A 19,709-nucleotide genomic window follows, 5' to 3' on the forward strand; every position below is an offset into this window, starting at 1 on the left:
TTGTAGATGAGAGTTTTATCCACACCAAATATTCTAGTTTCTGAAACTCATCAGTCACAAGAATACACTGGCACCTTCCATGTCCCTACTGCCAGGTAGAGATAGCAGAAGATTTGGAAGAAGAAATAATTATCTTTATGTGTTACTATTGTTATGGGTTGAATTGTGTTCCCCCCAAATTCCTATGTTGAAGCCTGAACCCCCAGTAATTTAGGATGTGATGGTATTTAGAGATGGGCCCTTTAAAGAAGTAATGGAATTAAAAGTCATTAGGGTCGACCCTAATTTGAGTGTTGTCCTCAGAAGAAGGGGAGATTAAGTCACAGACACACACAGGGGAGGCCATGTGAGGACACAGGGAGAAGGTGGCCATCTATAAGCTGACGTGAGAGGCCTCAGGAGAAACCATACTGCCGACGCCTTGATTTTGGAGTTTCTGTCTCCATAGCTATGAGAAAATACATCTCTGTCTTTGAAGTCCCCCCAGTCTGTGATACATGTTAGGGCAGCTTGGTATACCATTCTACTTTTTTAAAAATTATTTATTTATGAGAGAGAGAGAGAGGCAGAGACACAGGCAAAAGAAGAAGCAGGCTCCATGCAGGGGGCCCAATATGGGACTTGATCCCGGGACTCCAGGATCACACCCTGAGCTGAAGGCAGATGCTTAACCGCTGAGCCACCCAGGCGTCCCTACCATTCTATTTTTAAAATACTCTTTAAGTCCTTAAAACAGCTCTGCTAGGGAGTCATTGTTCTCCACTGTTCATAGAAAAGGAAGCTGAGGCTCAGAGAAGTCAAGCTATTTACTCAAGTTTGGCCAGCTGGAAAGTCCAGGTTAAATCGAGGTCCTTGACTTCAAAACCCACCTGCTTTTTTTTGCAGGTCTGCATTGAGAGCAGGAAGGGGCATGAAAGTAGAGAAAGAAAAATCACAGCAACAAAGAGGTCAAAACACCAGTGGTACTAGAAGCCCAAGCCTGGAGACAGATCACAGGGGATGGGGGAACCCAGGTAAGGTGTGGGAGGTTGTGAGTCAGCATCCTTGAAGGCCTCTCTTTGGGGGCTATGCTAACAGTAATAAGAGCTAACATTTATTTTTTCTTTTTTGTATTTTTAAGATTTTATCTCCTTATTCATAAGAGACACAGAGAGAGAGGCAGAGACACAGGCAGAGGGAGAAGCAGGCTCCCTGTGAGGAGCCCGATGTGGGACTCAAGGCCAGGATCCCTGGATCATGACCTGAGCCAAAGGCAGATGGTCAACCACTGAGCCACCCAGGTGCCCCAAGAGCTAACATTTCTGAGCATTTACCAGAAGACAGGCACTGTAATACATGCCTCACATAAACTATTTTGTCTAAACCCTGAAACAAGCCTATATTTTAGGTGATTTTTATATAAAGGATATTTATTTGTTTATTTATTTAGAGTGCAAGCTGGGGGAGGGGAAGAGGGAGAGAATCTCAAGCATATTCTGAGTTAAGCTCCCAGAGCTCAACATGGAGCTCTATCCCACCCCTCACCACCTGCCTGCCCACAGGCATTAAGACCTGAGCCAAAACCAAGAGTTGGATGCTCAACCACCTGAACCACCCAGCTGCCCCCATTTTAGGTGTTTCTATTATGTCCATTTTATAGATGAAGAAACTGAGGCCCAGAGAAATCCAGCAAAATGTCCAAGGTCACCCATCCTGGGAAAGGAAAGTGCTTGGATTTGGACCCGGGTCTATCTAACCGGGCAGAGCTTGCTGTTCTTCATTTTCCAACAGTGCTGCATGTGCCCTGAGTCGGTGGAGGGACACAGAAGGGAAGGCTCCGTCTCCATCCCAGGCAGGGAAGCATGCTCCTCCCCAGAGCTCTGGGTGAAGGGCAGCCAGCAAATGTCTCAGGCCCGGGGCCCCCTTGCGACCTCCCCCCACATGCAGATCCTGATGGGAGACTAAGGCCTCTGCCGCCCTGAGTAAGCTGCCCTCCCACGTAGAAGACCAATTCCCAGAGCAGGACATGCAGCCTTTGCCCATTCGTGTTCTCTCTGGGTCTCTGTTTCTCTCTGTCTTGTCTCTCTCTGTCTCTATGTCTCTGTCATCCTGTATCTCCACATCCTCTCACAGTTCACTTTCTTTTTTCTTTGCTAAGGTTTTACTTACTTATTCATGAGAGACACACACAGAGAGAGGCAGAGACGCAGGCAGAGGGAGAAGCAGGCTCCCTGCGGGGAGCCCCATGCGGGACTCGATTCCACAACCACAAGATCATGACCTGAGCCAAAGGCAGATGCTCAACCACTGAGCCACCCACGCGTCCCCACACTTCACTTTCTGACGGGGAATTGAAAGGCTTCTTGCCCTTTACAAACTCACTTAGATGCCTAAGGGAAACCCACCCTCTGGGACACTGAGGCTCAGTTCTGGGCACCGCTGAGGCAAGTCCGCCCCCTGGTGGGGAGAAGTCTCCCTAATCCTTCAAGGTTCCCCTCCAGCCTCCCCTCCAAGGAACCGTCTGTGTGCCTGACAATGTGCCAGGCTTATGGGCTTCTTTCCTAGTTTCTGCAGGTTAGAGCTTGCATGCAGAACTGGGAAAAGCCACAGACACGAGCGAGTCCTGCAATTCCAGGACCCGAGCATCAAGACCGGAACGCCAGGTGCCTTGCAGCCTGCCCTCTTGGAAGGGTACTTCCAAACCCCACACGGTCTACCCAGTAGTTTCCAATCCTGTCTGAACTTTAGTACCAGCTGGAGGCATCTAAAATGTGCCCATGGTTAGCCCCGCCTGGAATCCTGACAGTGGTATTTTTAGATGTGCCTGCCTTCCATCCCCCGGTGATTTGAACCAAAGTCAGGGTTGGGGAGCTAATCGAATCACTTAGAGTTCTTAGGAAAGATGAGATTTCCAGATCCTACTTTAGACCTGCTGGATCAGGATCTCAGAGAAAGACTAGAAACCTGTCTCTTACTTATTAATTTTTCCAAAGATTTATTTATTTTTAGAGGAGGAGAGCTCAGGAGGGGGGAAGAGGGAGAGTATCTCAAGCAGATTCCCCATTAAGCATGGAGCCCAATGTAGGGCTTGATCCCATGACCCATGAGAACACGACCTGAGCTGAAACCAAGAGTGGGATGCCTAACCGACTGAGCCACTCAGGTGCCCCAAGAAACTTGTCTTTCAAAACAAGGAGCGGAAGTGATTTTTATAAATAGTGCAGTGACAAAGCACTGGGAGACCCTTCCATCTTTATGGGAAGGTGGTGGGGTTCAAGGAGGTGGCCAGCCAGCCCTAGGCCTTGCAGCTCTGGACAGCTGGGGCCCAAGTCGTGGGAAACCACTTTAGAGGGGCCTTGAGGGGCAGGGAGGTGGTGCCCAGGCTGCTAAGGGGGAAGGAGGGACTCATTTCCTATCCTGCTGATATGAGCTCCTCCCAGTCCTACCTCCAAAGGTACCCTTAGGTCCTCTCAGGGCCCTGCTCATGTGAACCCTACGGGCTCAGATCTGCCTGGTGTGCTCCCCCACCCTCCACAGCGGCAGTCCACTCTGTGGTGCCCTGAACTCCAGCTTTATTCCCTCCAGCCATACCCCTCGTCCCAGGGTCTGAGCCTGATGGTCTCAATTCCCAGAGATTCTGGGGAGATGGGGTGCGGGCACCAAGCCTCCTCCAGAGTATGGGAGGCTGAGCTGCAAATTTTTTTCTGAAAGACTCAGCAGCCAACTCCCCCAAAGAACCCTTCCTTCCCGAGAGAGGTCAGAGGCAAGTCTCTTGAGACCCCCACTGCCCCAAGGACAGGGTTCCCTCTACCTCCCAAATCCTGGGCCGCCTAGAGGAGATCTGTCCAGGCCCCCATCTGACCACATTGCCCTCTCCACACACACACACTGAGACTTGCCCAGTGAGCCTGCCTGGCCTACCTGCACAAACATGCCCTGCTCCTGAGAGCGTCATGCTCCCCTACAGAGCAGTTTATGGCAAGGGGCTGAGGGCAAAGAATAGGTTCAAATCTGTGTGTGGGGGGTGTCCAGCACTGGCCAGCTAAGAGCCTCTAGACGAACTTAGTGGTGTGGAGTCTCTGCTGTTTACTTCTTGTGTGCAAGTGTGTAGGCATAATAACAATGGCGATGCCTTCCCAGAGCTGATTGAAAATCTATAGGGATCTATGGGAATCTATAGGGATCTATGGGAATGTACTCTGGAAATCGCAAGGACAGATGTGCATTCTTCTTTGCTGAGTCACCTCTGTTCCCCTGCAGAGGCAGTCCCCCGGTGAGGTCTCTCCCAGCCCAGCAGCTCCCCTCTACTCCTCTGCTGCCACAGTCCAGCATCTGCATCCTCATCCCAATGAGCAGTGTGGCTTGAGAATACGCTTTGTGCTTGGCTTTCTTCCTCCGTACATGGTATGATGCTATTCCCACCTCCTTGGGTTTTCAGGATCAGAAGAGTCAACACATGGCAAGGTGATGGCCAAGGGTTCAAAGGGAGGGAGGGATGCACAGAAACACAAGGAGTTTTTAGGGCATTGAAACTATCCAGTATAATAGTGTCATGCTGGCGCCATGTCATGATACTTTCGTCCAAACCCATAGGACATAACACAAAACGTGAATCCTAATGTAAACTACAGGCTTTAGTCAATAACAAGGTGTTAATTTGGCTCATCGGTTGTAACAAATGTACGTACTATTGCAAGATGTTAATAATAGGGGAAATTGAGGGGGTAAAGGGACATTCTCTGTACATTCTGCTTGTTTCTCATCCACCTGAGTACTCATAAAATGTATTATAATAAGTCTATTTAATAATCTATTATAAATAAAACCAAAAGAACCATGACATATAGTGCGCTTCCTGAACAGCGCAAAGCCTTGGCCGTTCTTGGTGTTAGCACGCCATCGTCATCCATACACCGCTGATGCTCCTGGTGGCAAGACTGGGAGCCCAGGGCGCTTGCAAGCACGGCTCCCACTGTCCCTTCTGGGGTTTTGCTGGGCAAAGGGTCCCCGACTCAGACCTGGAGCCCAGGGATTTCTGGGCTGAAGGCGCCACCTGCTGGCCCTGCTCAACCTCCCCTAAAAGGCAATGACCTTGGGGTCTGCCTGTTGTCCTTGGGGCTAGAGGCTCACTTTCCACGGATCCGCGAGTCCCTCGCTGCGCCACTCATGCAAACCACCTACGTTATGTAGTGATGTCCAGGCTTGTCACCAGTAACGACATGGCGAAGCTCAGATCTCGTGACTTTATTAAGGAAAAGTCCCCAAAGTGCTGGAGCTCAGTCTAGCTCAGGGCCGGTGGATGCTTCTCTGAGCGGACATCTCGGAGGACACAATCCTGCTTCTGGGGGAGCAGAGAGGGGGCAGCACGGGCGCGGACAGCGCAGGTGGGAGCAGCGGGGCTCCAGCCCCGAAGCCGGCTTTTGGCTCTTGGCTTTTGGCGCCGGCACAGGGGAGTCTTACGTGATGCCAAACACTTAACAGTGTGCCAGGCGTGTGCCAGGCGCTATTCTGAACATCGTGGAAGAACTAACGTAATCGTCTTGAGGAACTTACGAGGTAGGTGCTATTGTGGTTCTTCCCCATTGTACGAATGAGACATCTGAGGTACAGAGAGGCTAAGTGACCTGCCCAAGGTCACACAGCCAGAGAAGGGTGGGACAGCGATCAGATCTCCAGAGTTTATGCTGTTGTGACCCACCTGTCAGGCCGCCTCTACCTCTACTTTCCTCATCTGAGAAATGGGCGTACCCCGTCGGGGCTGGAATAAAAGCTGCGAGGTGAATATGCCTTGTCATGCTAGGTGGGGCGGCAGGTGCGAGCCATCCCCGAGGCCCCTCGGGCGCCCGAGCCCCGTCCCCGCACCGGGGCCTAGGGCTGCAGCTCGTACTGCTGCTCGGTGGCCGTGTGGAAGTCCTCGAGCACCGACTGCAGGAACTCGAAGGTGGGCCGCTCCTCCGGCCGGCTCCGCCAGCACTCGGCGATGACACCGTGGTACAGCTCGGGCGGGCACGAGTCGGGGCGCGGCATGCGGTAGCCACGCTCCAGGCTGCGGATGACCTCGGGGTTGCTCATTCCTGGAGGGAGAGGGGGCGCCCACGCGGCTGAGGGGCGAGGGGCCCACCGACTCCTCCCTCGCAGGCCACCTGGCTGCCTGGCTGGTGCCACTGAGAAGCATCCCCCGTTCACCGGTCATTGGAGGACGCGCAGTTCCTCCGTGTGGGGGACCCCGTCTTGCTTACCCGTGATGGGCGCACAGCCCGAGCCCCGGGCTCCCTGGGCAGGTGCAGGCACCAGCCAGCTGAGGGAGACTGCTGGATTTCAGCTCCTAAGCTGCCCAAGCCCTTCATGGATTAGGGGTGGGGGTGGCTGGGAAACTTCACCGTCGGGATAGAGCTTTTGGGAGTACACCCAAGGCAGAAGGCCGAGGGAGAGACAACCTGTTCTCAACTGAGAACAAACCAATTTAGAGTGAACTTGAGTTCAGACCCTGGCCTGCACTTAATTCCGGGTTTGGGGGCTCACTGACCTCTGCTGAATGAAGGAGGCATAGTCCGTTGCCAAAAGCAATGTTGCCCCCAGAGTGACATGCATGGGCCTCTGTTCCGAGGGGCCTCCATTCTGGCATGGACATGGGCAGCCTCAGGCACCAAGGGTATGCTCTCTGTCATCGCAGCCATTTCTGGACAGCCGGGAGCCCCTCTAGTCACTGCAGGACGAAGCCACCTACCTGGGTATGGTACACGCCCGTAAGTGACGATTTCCATCAGGAGGATTCCAAATGACCACACGTCTGCTTTGATGGTGAACACTCCAAAGTGGATGGCCTCTGGGGCAGTCCACTTGATGGGGAACTTGGCCCCTGTGAGAAAAGGCATGAGCAGTTTTGTGAGGCCATGACTATCTGTCCCTATGTACCTGTCCCCATCCCACACCCCCTTTTGCAGGGCTTGGATCACTGTACACAACAGAGATACTTCCAGAGAACTATTAAGACCCACTCGGACACATGACCAGGCATGTGCAGGCACTGGGGGCCCACAGCACAAGAGGACAACATGACATAGATACCACCACCATCACCCTGTTTGGATCTTTGCTCAGTGGGACTTCATAGGACAACCCACATGTGTCACTACCTGAGACAGAAGAGTCATTTTCCACATCACATGCTTAATAACAGGAATCCATGGCTTGAGCAAATCACCTTAACTTGTCTCTGCCTCAGTTAATCCCTACCTACAAAATGGAAATGATGACATACGACCTATGTACATGGGTCACAGTGAGGAGGGCATTCCAAGCCTGCTGTCCCATGACGGCCCGTGGATGGCTGTAGCCCTGGCCAGCTTTCAAGCTACTGCACATAGCTCAGCCCTGGTTTACCTCTTCCCTTGCCCTACTTTCCTGGTCTCACCAGCCAGCCTGAAACATCCTCAGGGAACAAGCCCTATTAATCCTTCTCCGGTACCAACTGATTCATATGCTCAGCTAATATTGCTTGCTAGGGTACTTGATAGATGTATTTGACCATTTCAAATCCTTTTGTGAAAAGGATTTTTACCTCAGTTATAATAGCAAAGGAAAGCAGAGTGCTGTGTGGAAACCCTATCTTGAGTATAAGCCCTTGCTGGTCATGCTTCAGAGAAGTGTTTTCCAGAGTGTGTTCTGTGAAGCTCTAATTCTGTGGGACGGTAATAGAAGCTACGTGGAAAAAGTAACTTGGGCTCAAATTAGTTTGGGAGAGACCAGTGAAGCAATTATACACTGTTTTTTGTTTTTGTTTTGGCTGCAGGCCTTCTCAGTGCCTTTTATATGTTGGTGTGCATCGGGAATCTCCAAAGGGTGCCTGAACGGACTCTGCAGCATCTCCAAATGTACATCACAAAGCTGTTCCTCATCAGGCACTAGTGCTCTACAGAGTATCTTTAGGGAAATGCCGATCTACCTGAGAGTAAGGCCAGAATTGAGAAAACCACAAAGCTCTCAGATCTCTTTACACAGGGATTTGTTCTGGAGTGGCAAGAAGTCCAAGGGGGTTCGGGGAGTTGCTGGGGAAGGTAAGGCCCAAGGTCTCCCATGTAGATGGGGGCTCCGCTTACCCTCTTGGGCAGTGTATTCACTGTCGATGATGCGGGCCAAGCCGAAGTCAGCAATCTTGCAGCACAGGGTCTCAGACACCAGGATGTTGGCCGCCCTCAGGTCGCGGTGGATTGAATTCATTTGCTCAATATACGCCATTCCTTCAGCAATCTGAGGGCACAGGCCACAGAGTGAAGGACAGCGGAGGGACCTCCAAGCAAGGACGGAGCCCACCCAGCGACCCCTGCATGGCCCACATGAGGAGAGGAAGGACCCTGCCCACCTGTCCCGCCTCCTGTCTGGAGGGCCAGCCTTCACCCTCTCACCGCCTGGAGTGGGCACTTGGGGGTTTGGGTGTGTGTTCATGTTTGTTGGCAGGTGCATAGGGGGTGGGGGATGCTGCCGGAGAAGGACCAGGCTCCTGAGTGGATGGGAAAACTGGCTTCAATTGCTCCTCAGCCGAATAGGCCATAAACCCCAGCCCTCCGAAATCCAGAAAGGCAGAGGTGCTGGCGTCAGAGCCAGAGCTGCCTGAACCTCTCACCCACTCTGTCTCCTTCCAAGTGTCTGCAGGGCAGGAAGACAGCAGAGTGAAAGCAGGAGAAGAAGAAGGTCTCTCAAGGGGCAGAGGGAGAAATAAGCAGGGCAGGTGGGCAGGAAAGGATTTTCTCTTCTTGCCAAGTTGGAAGCAGTGTTCCCGTAGCAGGGAGCCATGGGTCGGAGGTGCTTCAACTCCCTGAGGGGTCACTGTCCTGACCTGGAACATGAGGAAAGGAGTCTCCAGGGTACGGAGTTGAGGTGGGCACCCCACAAGACATGTGGCCATGGGTTATGATTGTAGGGGAGATTTGCATTTCATCCTGCAAAGCAGGTAAAGGAGGCCCAGAGGGTAGGTAGTGTGCGTACACACGGGCATGGTGAAGAGCTAGCATGATTAGAATGTGATTTAGAAGCTGTTCACCTGGAAGGTTGTGATTTTCTGGTTTCCTAACCCTTCAATGCTTGGCCGCACCTAGGTATAAATGCAGGTGGCTTTTCATGTCCTTTGGTCCTGGGTGACCCAAGATTTCCCCAGGAACTGAGAAAGAGACAGAGGAGAGTGAGAAAAGGCAAAGAAAGAAAGAAAAGAGGGGTAGACACACCTATCACTGTTATGTGGTTTAAAAGTGGTTGCCAGTGTTAATTTTCCGAGACCACTCACCAGCCTACTCAAACTCATCTGCGCTTACCTCAGTGGAAAAAAGGGCGTCGTGATATCAGTTCCGGCACTGATACTAATAACAGATAATACCAGACAAGGTGGGGATGGGGTGAGGGGGAGGTTTCCTCTCTGTAGGCGGATGTGTGTATGTTTCTGTGTCTCACCGGCCGACCACAGACCAGAGCTTTTCTGCTGAGAGTTCCAGTTTTAACAGACACACACACCCAGGGCCACCAGATGTGTTTTCCTGCCAGTTAGAGCGCTCAGCTAAAATCCCTGGGGAGGAAAGATCCCTCCTCTCTCTTCTCCTCGTGAAGCTTGGACTGTCCTTCATCTACTAGGGAAGGCATTTGGGCACAATCCAGGAAGAAAGAAGGTCACAACAAAACACCTGCCTACGTGGTTACATGGGATTCATGTGAACTCTGGGTTCCCACACCATCCATTCTCCCTCTCCTCCTTAGTTATAGGACTCACCCTCATCCCATCCGGGCTGCCCAGAATAAAGACTACATTTCCCAACATCCCTTGCAGCCCAGCTGTGGCCAGGTGACATGGCTGGGGTGGGGGGGATATTAAACAAGTATAGTAGGTGACTTCGGGGACATTGAAGGGAAGAAGGTGGACTTTCCTCCCCCTTGCTGGCTGAGAAGAGGACAAGATGGTAAAGCGTGAGCAGCATGAGCAGCCGTCTTGTCATCTAAGATGACATGCTAAGTACCCAGCAGGTGGAAGAAATGTGGGTCCCTGCATCTTTGAGGGGCAGACCCACCTACGTGCCCCAGAATGCTCACCTCTGGATGTTTGCACATTATTTGGGGTTTTCTGTCCTTCCCAGCTCAATCTAAATTTCATGGATGCAACCTCTAAACAGCCAATTTTGTGAAGCCACAGGGCACAGAGGAGAGGGCCTGGGGTCCTGGATCCATTTGGGCATTATTACCCTCAGGTTCCCCTGCACTCGGTAGCTCACAAACCTGGGCTGACATGTCGATCAGTCTTGGGAGGGACAGTCTGCTGCCTTCAACCGTCTTCAGGAAATCCAGTAAGCATCCTAAGGAAAGAGATGTTGCATCTGCTCTCTGCAAAATGATCCCAGCCTGCTGGTGCCAGCCTCTTCCGCGTGTGGGCTGGCATGAGGAAGTGTGAGGCGCCCTGTCAGATCTCTTGTACGTAGAGAATAAAACCACCCACAGCTGCAGAGTGCTTTCTGCTTTACAGAAATTCTAGTCTCCGTCCCCAGAGCACCCCAGGAGGCAGCTACTGCCCTCCCAGCTGCTCCGAGGAAGTTAGGTTTCATCCAGGTTCAGAGCCACCCAGCCCGGAGCCAGGAGCAGAACCTGCTCTTCTGACGATAAGTTTCATGCCTATTCCTGGCACGACATTCCAAAGTATCTTCTTGCCCCCTTCACCCTTTGTTGGCTGATTCTGCCTCCGAGGACCAAGGGTACAAGAAAATGCCAGAATGGAGAGACCTGTCTCCCGGGGTGTGGTGCAGGGGACAAATGCAGCTCCGCCATGGCATCTAAGAGCTAGGAGAGACAGTCACCCGAGGTGGGGCTGAGGAGAACAGGGGAGCCCTTATGCTCCCAGCTCAGTGTGGGGTCCCCTTCAGGACCATTTCTAGGGACCTAGGTTAACATGTCATGTTAGGATCCTCCAGGAAGCAGTGGGCAATACGGGTCACGGGAGGTGGTGGGGAGGAGGTCACAGGCTGAGGCCAGACCCCTGATCCACTGCCTCATGAGACCTTGGCCCCACTGTGGACCCCCACAGCCAGCTGGCCTGACCTCTCTTCTCACCAGTTACAGTTGTCAAAGGTCCACGGCTAGTAAGTAGCAGAAGTGGAACCAGAACCCATCTCCGGTCGCCTAGTCAACCACTCTTTGCAATGCTCTGTCCTCCCTAGTGGGCATCAAACAGTGGCTGGGCCCAGAGGACATGCCTCCTGAACGGGGGACACAGCTCTGTAAGAACCATTGACCCATCTTGTTTCTGTCCTTCCCTCCTGCCCTGCCTCCCCCCCCAGGCATAAGGAATACTGTAGATCTGTAGGACCTTGGCCAACTGATCCAACCCATGGCCCAAGGACTTCCACAGATGCACCCTGACCAGCAGACCCACTGTGGCAGATCCTGCCCCCCCCGAAGCCCACGTAGGGCACCACCTCTGGCCATGTACTCCGTCACGATGTAGATGGGCTCCTTGGTGACCACAGCGTAGAGACGAACGAGCCGCTCATGCTGGAGAGTTTTCATCAGGTTGGCCTCACCCAGAAAAGCCTCCGGAGACATGGTTCCCTCCTTTAACGTCTTGATGGCCACTTTCACGTTGTTCTTGTAATAACCTGAGCCCGGGGCCGGGGACAGAATAAAGAAACCCTTCAGAAGACCCAGACACTATGGGAGTTGATCCCTTAACTAAAACATCTATAAGCTTCCAGCAGCCATCCTTATTCTATAAGCACTGAGGCCAGAGCTGCCCTCCTAGGGAGGGGCCCGGGCTAGAATGTACGGCTCCTGGGGTAAGAGATGAGCCTTCTCTTGCAGGAGGCCAGCCTGTCTCAGTCTCCTGTGCCTGACTGGAGTCTCGGGAAGTTGAGGAACCTACCTGCCTGGAGTGGGGGCTGTTTTACCTCCTGACTCCCACACCATGTCCCTGTCGTGTCCCTTCTGTCCCCCATATAGCCTGCCTCTTTCCCTACATGAGTCTCCTCTACCCCATGGTCGATAGCTTCAGTATGGAAATTAGAATCTCAGCTCATGGCAAGATTGTCTAGGAGGCAGAGGGGGCTCATAGACTCCCTTCCTTCCTCACTATGCCCTGTGTTGTTCCTTTCCTGCTCCTCATGGTACCTGTACTCCACCTTCTCCCCTCCCTCCATCAAGTCCCCATCCACCCTGAAAGGTAAAAGATAAATAATAATTGGACCACCCTTCTCACGGAAGCTTTGCAAGGACCTATGTAGAGTTCCTGCCACATGCTTCAGGCATCAGCCCTGGGTGCTGGAGGACTTGGGACGCAGCAGGATCCTACTTGATATCATGCCCCAGAGATATGGCTCATTCCAGGGATAAAATAAAGCACTGTCTTTTATAGTGTGATAGTACCTTCAGTGAGCAGGAGAGTGGTCATTGGCTACACGTACAAGGACCTGGGAGTTAAGTGACTTGGCCAGAGTCACACAGCTACAAGCAGTGGCTTGGTCTATCATTAACTTCCTGGAGCTCCCGGGTCACTGTTGACCCTGTTGAACAAGTCATTTCCATCTGGCAAACCAAAGCTGAGAGGAGTCAACCAAATGTTCAAGTTCACACACCAGTCAACGGCAAGCTAGTCCCGGGCGGTGTAGAGTGGGGAAGGGAATCAAATAAGGTGTCCGGAGAGCTGGAGTCTAGTCCTACTGCACCACCATGGCATCCTAACAACTAAGGGCTAACTAACTTCAACATTCCAGGCTTGCGTTCATTACCTCATCTGTCAAATGGGTACCATCATCTCTGTTCTTTCTCCCGAAGAAGCCCTCTGGGGAAGCACAATGAAGTGTGCATATCCTAAGACTTCTGGGCTTCAGGACACAGGGCAGGGAGAGAGAGAGGCTCCTGCTGCCGCATACTCACCCATCCAGACTTCGCCAAACTGCCCAGACCCGAGTTTCCTGACCAGCTTGAGAGACTGCCGAGGGATTTCCCATTCATCCTGGGCCCAGGGGTTTTGAGGAGCCAGGCTCACACAGGGTTGGGTCAGCCTCTGGCATAAGCCATCCCCCTTCTCTGTGTTAGAGGAGAAGAAGTGGGGCTGGAGATTACCAGAGCAGCCAAATCACCTCCCCCACCTTGGGCACCATATCCTTCCCAGCCGTATCCACTTCTCGTTTTGGCCAACCACACTCCCATTTCCAGGTACACATGTGCACAGGTACACGTATACTACACACGCTCTGTTATTTGCATTCATTTTGTATAAAGCAAGGCATGCTCTCGTTGACCTGCTCTTTCTAAGATTGAAAATACTTGTTATTCTTCAACTGGTCACATGCTGAAGCAAGCCAGTAGAAGGGATTAGGGACATAGACTTTGAATCATTATGTTGATATTTGTCCAGCCTTCGGATAATCCCCCACCCCAAGATGGCACCAATGATTCACATGATCTTGAGGTCTTAGTGATAAATACAAGGGCTCCTTTGGCCCCCCAGTCACATTCTCCCCTCTTACGAGAATAGTGCTGCACCAAAGCCTGGAGAGTAGGGAAGGTGATGCGGGGGGAGATGTAATAGCCCCCTTCATCCAGGGAGCGGATCTTGTAGTGTTTGATCATCTCCCCCTGGGTGGTCACATCCTTCACAGTCAAGGAAAAGGCACCTAGAGGGGGTGATAAAGACACACGCATGAGAACAAAGTAGGGCATACACAGGGGAGATCAGGATTGGGATTTGGGCTTCATTTCAAAGCCTCCACAAATTCTGCTCTCTATTTTGACCCTTTCCACCATAGATTACCTTGGTTTCATCTCAACCTCAACTCTCCAGAAAGCCTTCTTTTTCATCTCCACCCAACTCAGATCTCGATGTTACTCCTCCAGTTTTCCTAAAACTCAGCCAGGGTATCCCAGAACTCTGGAGCAGGCCGGACGTTCTCATAGCAAACATGCTGTCCCCCATTTGGGCACCTGGTCATTTGGGGACTCTTCGCTGTGGACTATTGGGAAATGTAGGGTTATTGGAGGAACTAGGAGATTGATTCATGGATTCATTGGCTCATTCATTCTGGCTGAAAAGACTGGCCCTGCTCCCATAAGGAATAGCAAATCCTAACCTTATGGAGAAGGACATAATAAGCTACTTCCCAGGAGTTCTGTTCAAAGTCATACACGTCTATGCACTTGTCATGTATACTGCGGTCTGCCGGCAGACAAAGGATAGCAGATACTAAAGGGTAAGAGCAATTTAGTGGGAAAGAATTTCCACTGGAGAAACTTATTTCTACAAACTTGCTGTTTTTATAAAATGCCTCTGTCCAGCTCTCTGGCTACCATACCTGTCACTCTTATTTGGAAGATGAGGAAGCTGAAGCCGGGAAGGGGATTGTGGCTTGCTCCGGGTCACTGGGCTGGTTAGCCACCTGGCTGGAATGCTCCCGAGCCTCCCTGAGGACACGTTTAAGGTAAGCAATACCACGCTCTCCCGCCAGGTGTCAGGCTCGGACACCTCTTCTTCTGGGTGTGCACACCTGGTTTTTCGCTGTGCCCTTTGCCTCTATCGCAAACCACCTTTCCCTCTCATCTCAGCTATCACTCCTCTCATCACCTACTTGCAAAAGGATGCAAGATAACGCGTGTACCTGGTGGCGCCAGACCCATCCACGCCCACGACCCTAGCTCCACCCTGCAAGCTGCAAACCATCTCCCCGGACTCGCCCCCTAAGTGCAAGTGCAACGCCCAGTATCTAAGAAACCGGTGTCCCAGTATCTAAGAAACCAGAGAGTGGCTCTAGTGAGTTCATTCAACCTTGCATCACCGCACCACCCACCTTAGTGAACAATAGGGCGTCCCCCCCTCCCCCCCGCCCCACACCCTCTGTAAGATGCATCATAAGAAGCCAAGGGGGCTCTGCTCTCCTCCACAGGATGCTGCTATGGGAGCTCATGATTTAGGACCCCTCACTTTCTGCAGTTCATCTAAGGGCCTGTCTCCTATTTCTTTCCACAGTTTAATATTCTTCTTCTTTCCACAGTTTAATATTCTTCTTTCCACAGTTTAATATTCTTCTTCTTAATATTCTTCTTTAGGACCTCCAAATCCTATCTGCTGGGACAGGGCTCTCAGAGATTGAGATTTCTTAACACTTGCAGAACTGTCTGCCTTCAGACTGGGAAACTAGTTGGTTCTCACACAGATACTCATAAACTGAGGCTTGAGAGGCTAAGGGACGTCCTGGAGGCCAACACTGAGGCGAGAATTCATTTCCCCTGCTTCTGAGGGCAACGGAGCCTTCCCTGCCTTGCATCCTCTGGTTGCATCCAGATGCAGATGGAGGGCACTTGCTTTGTAGCTCCGAGGAGCCTGTGTGCACATATCTAGGTGTGTATATGTGTATGGGCTTCATGATGCTGGGACAGTCCTGCAGCCCCAGCTCCATCTGGCCAATTTCCAGCTTGAGCTAGTTTCCCCAGGGTGGGCAAGGACAGGAGCAGATATTCCCAGCTTTAGACAACTCCTTCCTCCATCCTAAGGTCAGGGGTCCCCTTCTCCCCAGAGGGCACCTTAGCCATAGACAATGACTGAGACATCATTTCCAGGGGGAAATTGCAGGATTCTGGACTTGCATCAAAATAATTGGAATGGGTGGGGATATACATGAAACACTATCGGCTGTGTGATCATTGTCGAAGCTGAGTGTTGGGTACAAGGGATTCCATTATACTATTCTATTTCTGTACATGTTTGAAATATTCTATAAAAACAAAACATGTATGTCATCTCCAGTGATTTCCATATCATTTCTTGGTCATAGGTGCTTTGCCTTCCCAGCTTCTGGCACTTTATTACAGCAGGCCTAGCAAATGAATATAGAATGTCACAAACAATGTCGAGTGGAAGGGACGAGACATACAAAAGATTAAAATAGTATGATTCCACTTGCATAAAATTGAAGAATATATGAAACATGGGTGGTAAAACTGCAAGGAGAAGCAAGGAAAGATTTGAGCTCCCTGGTTGGATCAGTGGTTAAGTGTTTGCCTTTGGCTCAGGTTAGATCCCAGGGTTCTGGGATCAAGCCCCGAGTTGGCCTCCCTGATCAGCAGGGAGTCTGCTTCTCCCTCTGCCTCTTCCTCTGCTTGTGCTCTCTCAAATAAATAAATAAAATCTTTAAAAAGAGAAAGAGAGAGAGAGAGAGGATTTCCCTAAAAGTTGAGATAGCAGTGATCTCTGGGGGGTGGGTTGGTTGAATCAGAAAGGGGCACAAGTGGAGCAATGAAAGGGCCTGTGGATGTCTAGAATGTTCTCTCTCTTGTGGCTGCACAAGTGTTTACTTATTATGAGTCTATAATTATACCCTCACTTATAATTTATGCAACTTTTATATGCTTTATATTTCATAACAAAAGGAACTTGAAGAAGGAAAGGAGAGAAAACCAAATGAAAGAGAAAAAGAAAGCCCAGTGGACTGTGAGCAGCGGCTGAAATGTTGTGCTCAGTCAGTAGGTTTGAATCCATGAGTGCTCCCAGTTCTCCACAAGTGCCACGTCCTTCTTTCACATCCAGCCACATGAGCCATTCTCCAAAATTCCATCACCTCCCAGGCTCCTGTAAGTGTCTGAGGTCACAGCCTCTGGCTGAGATGATCTTTAAGAAGTCTGTCGGCTTCCAAATTCTTTGATTCCAAAACATGACTCTGGGTCATGCCCCCTCTTCTGAACCCCCCAGCTTCAGTGCCCCCGCCCCTGCGAGCCTGAGATGATGCACCGTGGTCTGGGTGGGAGCAGCCTCCAACTGCCTCTCTTACCTGCACCCTGTACTTTTCCAGCCCAGCCAGTGGAGCCCAGTTGGTGCTACAGCCTCACACTCGGCTATTAGGCACTAGACAGGCTGTCCAGGCAGGGCCTGAATTGGGAGGGAGACGGGAGGCCCGGAAGCCCGGGTTCCCCTGGGTGGCATCCCCCCCCCCCCCCGAAGCAGCCTCAGGTGGGGCTTCCTGGGGTCTGCATAGGAAGGGCGTGCGGGTTGCCACGCTTACCTTTGTTGGTTTCACTCTCTCTGATAAGAAAGGAGCCCGCCTTATTGACTGGAGCCAGAAGCTGTCTCTCAGCATCTTTCCGGCTAATTGACCTAAAGAACCATCTGGAAAAGGGCAAAGGCAGGCAGACCTCACAGGCTGACCAAGCTTCTGGGAATATTCTTATCCATCCCTCGCTTCTAAGCAGTACCCCTCCCCCACCCCCAAAATAAGACAGCGTTTCCCTGTTTTCAGGTTAGCTAGCCCTGAACTAACAACACCCCTCACACCTTGATTCATGAAATGCCCTTTGGTCCCTGGGCCCCCCTTTATTTCCACTTCCTATCAGTGGATGGACTTAACTGTTCTCTTGAAACAAGAACATTTTGGGGGGCATCCCTTGTTAATTCTACTCAGGGGAAATGCACCCAATCCCCTTCCCTCAAAGCACGCCCTCCTTGAGGTCAAGTATGAATTCCACAAAGTGCTGAGGGTCTCAGAACACAGAATCCTCCCGTGTTCCTCTTCAGCATGGCCCAGCAGTGCCCACGGTCTCACATGCTATTCCAGGGAAGGGCATGGGGTGGGGAGTACCAGACACAGAGCCCTCCCAAAGGTGACCATCGCAGGCGGAGGGATACCAGGTGAGGCCATCACCCAGTGCCAGCCCTTTGCTCATGAGTTTGACACACTCTGAGCTCTTTCAGGGGGAAAAGTCACATCCTACTCATGTTTACAGTCTTCTCAGTCCTTGGACAGAGTCAGAGTCGGGGTACTGTTTGCTCAGTGTGTGCTGCATGAAGGGATGGATGAGTGGCCCAGGTCCACCTTCCTGGTGCTGTGTGGAAGTGGGTGGTGAGGATGCTGGGGAGTACTGCTCTCTGGAGGCCACTGCTCTGCATGAGGCCACTGCTCTGCGAGTTGCCCTGAGGTCTGAGTCCCTGAGTCCTGCCCACTTGGAGGCACTGGAGGTCAGAGAGCTTGTGAGGCCACAGGCGGGAAGTAGGGAAGTTTCTATCCAAGTAGGCCAGGAAACGGGCAGCTCCATTTCACAGATGGGAAGAGTGAAGTGAGCAGGGAGGGGAGGCCCGCTGAGCACCGGACAGCGATGTGAAGGTTGTTGGGTGAGGATGCGGATAAACCTGTGCAGCAGTTCTAGTTCCATGCCCCTTTCCTGCACCCCTCCATGCTGAGCTCACAGCAACCCCCCTTTCTCTGACCCCTCCCCGCCCAGCAGCCCACGGAGCAGAAGCAGCAAGCATGCCTCTGCTTTAGGGGCCTTCCGTTCGTCCACCTACTTTTCCACCTCCAGGGTCTCCACTCGGGTCACAAAGTTGCTGGGCACGTAGCCTTCTCTTCCCGTGATGAGAGACCTGGCCCACCACCAGTCCCCAGCTCTACGGAGGAGGGAAAACCAAAATGGGGCAGTGGCTCAGGCAGGCCTCTGTTGGGGTCACCCGACAGCCCTCTCCCCACAACAATGTCATTCCCGAGGCAGAGGATTCCCGGAGGGCCCGCAAGAGCGAACCTGTACAGGCTCAGTGAAGGGGTGCTAACTTGCTGAGCATCTGACAGGCCCAAGGGGTCCCTGGTCCTGGGAGGAAGGGGGTGATGCAGCCTCCAGGGGAAGAGTTTGTCCAGGCAGCCTGACCCCCACAGAAGGCCCCTGTCTTCAGTGAGTAGCCTTGATCTTGATTAATGGGACAGATTTCAAATTTAGTGAGTTGGGACTGAACGGGAAAGACAAAAGCAAGAGCAGAGAACTGCTGCCCAAAGGGGGAGCCGGCGGCCTACATGGGCCCAGAAGATCGGGGCTTTCGCGCTTTGGGCTCAAGGCCACCGTAGAAGTTCAAGAACACAAGTAGAACCACAGGATTCCACAGAGCAAGCCAGACATTTGAGAGAGAGCAGACTTTGGAGGAGTTTCTGAGAGGGAACAGGGAACACTGGGAATAGAGCTGATTTCATGGGTGGAATCCTGCGCGAGGTCTTGTCTGGCAAGGGAGACACACAACGCAGTGGTGGAGCAGCCAGGCAAGCGCTGTGCCCGTTGGGAGGGCTTCACGGAGGAGGTGATGTTCGAGGTGGGTTTTGAAGGAGGAGTAGGATTTTGACAGTGGGGCGGGAGATAGCGAATGGAAACCACCCTGTGAGGAAGACTTCGGAATGGCAGCTAGGAGGACGACGACCAGGTCAGGCTGGCGGGCAGTCCTGCCGTGATAGGCAGACACAGAGGCCTCTGACCGCGGGGCCACATTCCAGAAACTTACTCCTTCAGTATCTGCAGCTTCTCTCCCTTCAGCATCTGCAGGTCCCTGTCATTCACTGAGCTGTAGTCATACAGGGCCACCACGAAACGCTCCTCTGGAGGGAACAAGGAAGAGATCCGCACGCTCCAGCCCAGCAGCGTAAGGGCAGGGCCTGGGTGAGTCTGTGCTGTGGGCCCTCTCCGGTTCCCCAGGTCAGGATGACACAGGGGTGAGGGGCAGCTGTGGTGCGCCTTCTCACCCACCCACACAGCAGAGGAAACTCCTGTTTGGCAGATGGGCCTCCTGACCTTGCTGCCGGCAACAAGGTCTCCACGTCGAAGGCCTCAGGCTGGACAGGGCCATGCTCTAGGGGAGTGGCGGCCTGAAGATCTAGGGAGACTGGCTGCATGGGGCTGGTGGCTGCAATCCCGTTTGGGAATGCACGTTGGCTGATTCCTTACTGGCCCAGAGGCCCATGAGCTTC

At 52.3% G+C, this 19,709-nt stretch overlaps 1 protein-coding gene across 4 annotated transcripts in view; it reads right to left on the minus strand.

The window, feature by feature from the left end:
• Positions 1–2,950: 2,950 nt before the first annotated feature.
• BLK (BLK proto-oncogene, Src family tyrosine kinase) overlaps positions 2,951–19,709 on the minus strand; it is a 73,869-nt gene continuing 57,110 nt past the window's right edge. For 3 of the 4 annotated variants that reach the window (XM_077868627.1, XM_077868626.1, XM_077868629.1), the window contains 10 exons: positions 19,247–19,340; positions 18,275–18,373; positions 16,998–17,101; positions 13,476–13,622; positions 12,880–13,032; positions 11,427–11,606; positions 10,237–10,313; positions 8,079–8,229; positions 6,707–6,838; positions 4,763–6,053 (listed from right to left, as the gene is read on the minus strand). In XM_077868627.1, coding sequence (XP_077724753.1) covers positions 5,848–6,053; positions 6,707–6,838; positions 8,079–8,229; positions 10,237–10,313; positions 11,427–11,606; positions 12,880–13,032; positions 13,476–13,622; positions 16,998–17,101; positions 18,275–18,373; positions 19,247–19,340 — 1,343 coding nt within the window. In that variant the 3' untranslated portion in view covers positions 4,763–5,847. Of the gene's footprint in view, positions 4,405–4,762; positions 6,054–6,706; positions 6,839–8,078; positions 8,230–10,236; positions 10,314–11,426; positions 11,607–12,879; positions 13,033–13,475; positions 13,623–16,997; positions 17,102–18,274; positions 18,374–19,246; positions 19,341–19,709 lie in introns of those variants that run through there. The other variant, XM_077868628.1, reaches the window with a different exon arrangement.

The sequence above is a fragment of the Canis aureus genome, chromosome 24, assembly GCF_053574225.1.
Source record: "Canis aureus isolate CA01 chromosome 24, VMU_Caureus_v.1.0, whole genome shotgun sequence".
Taxonomy (NCBI): Eukaryota; Metazoa; Chordata; class Mammalia; order Carnivora; family Canidae; genus Canis; species Canis aureus.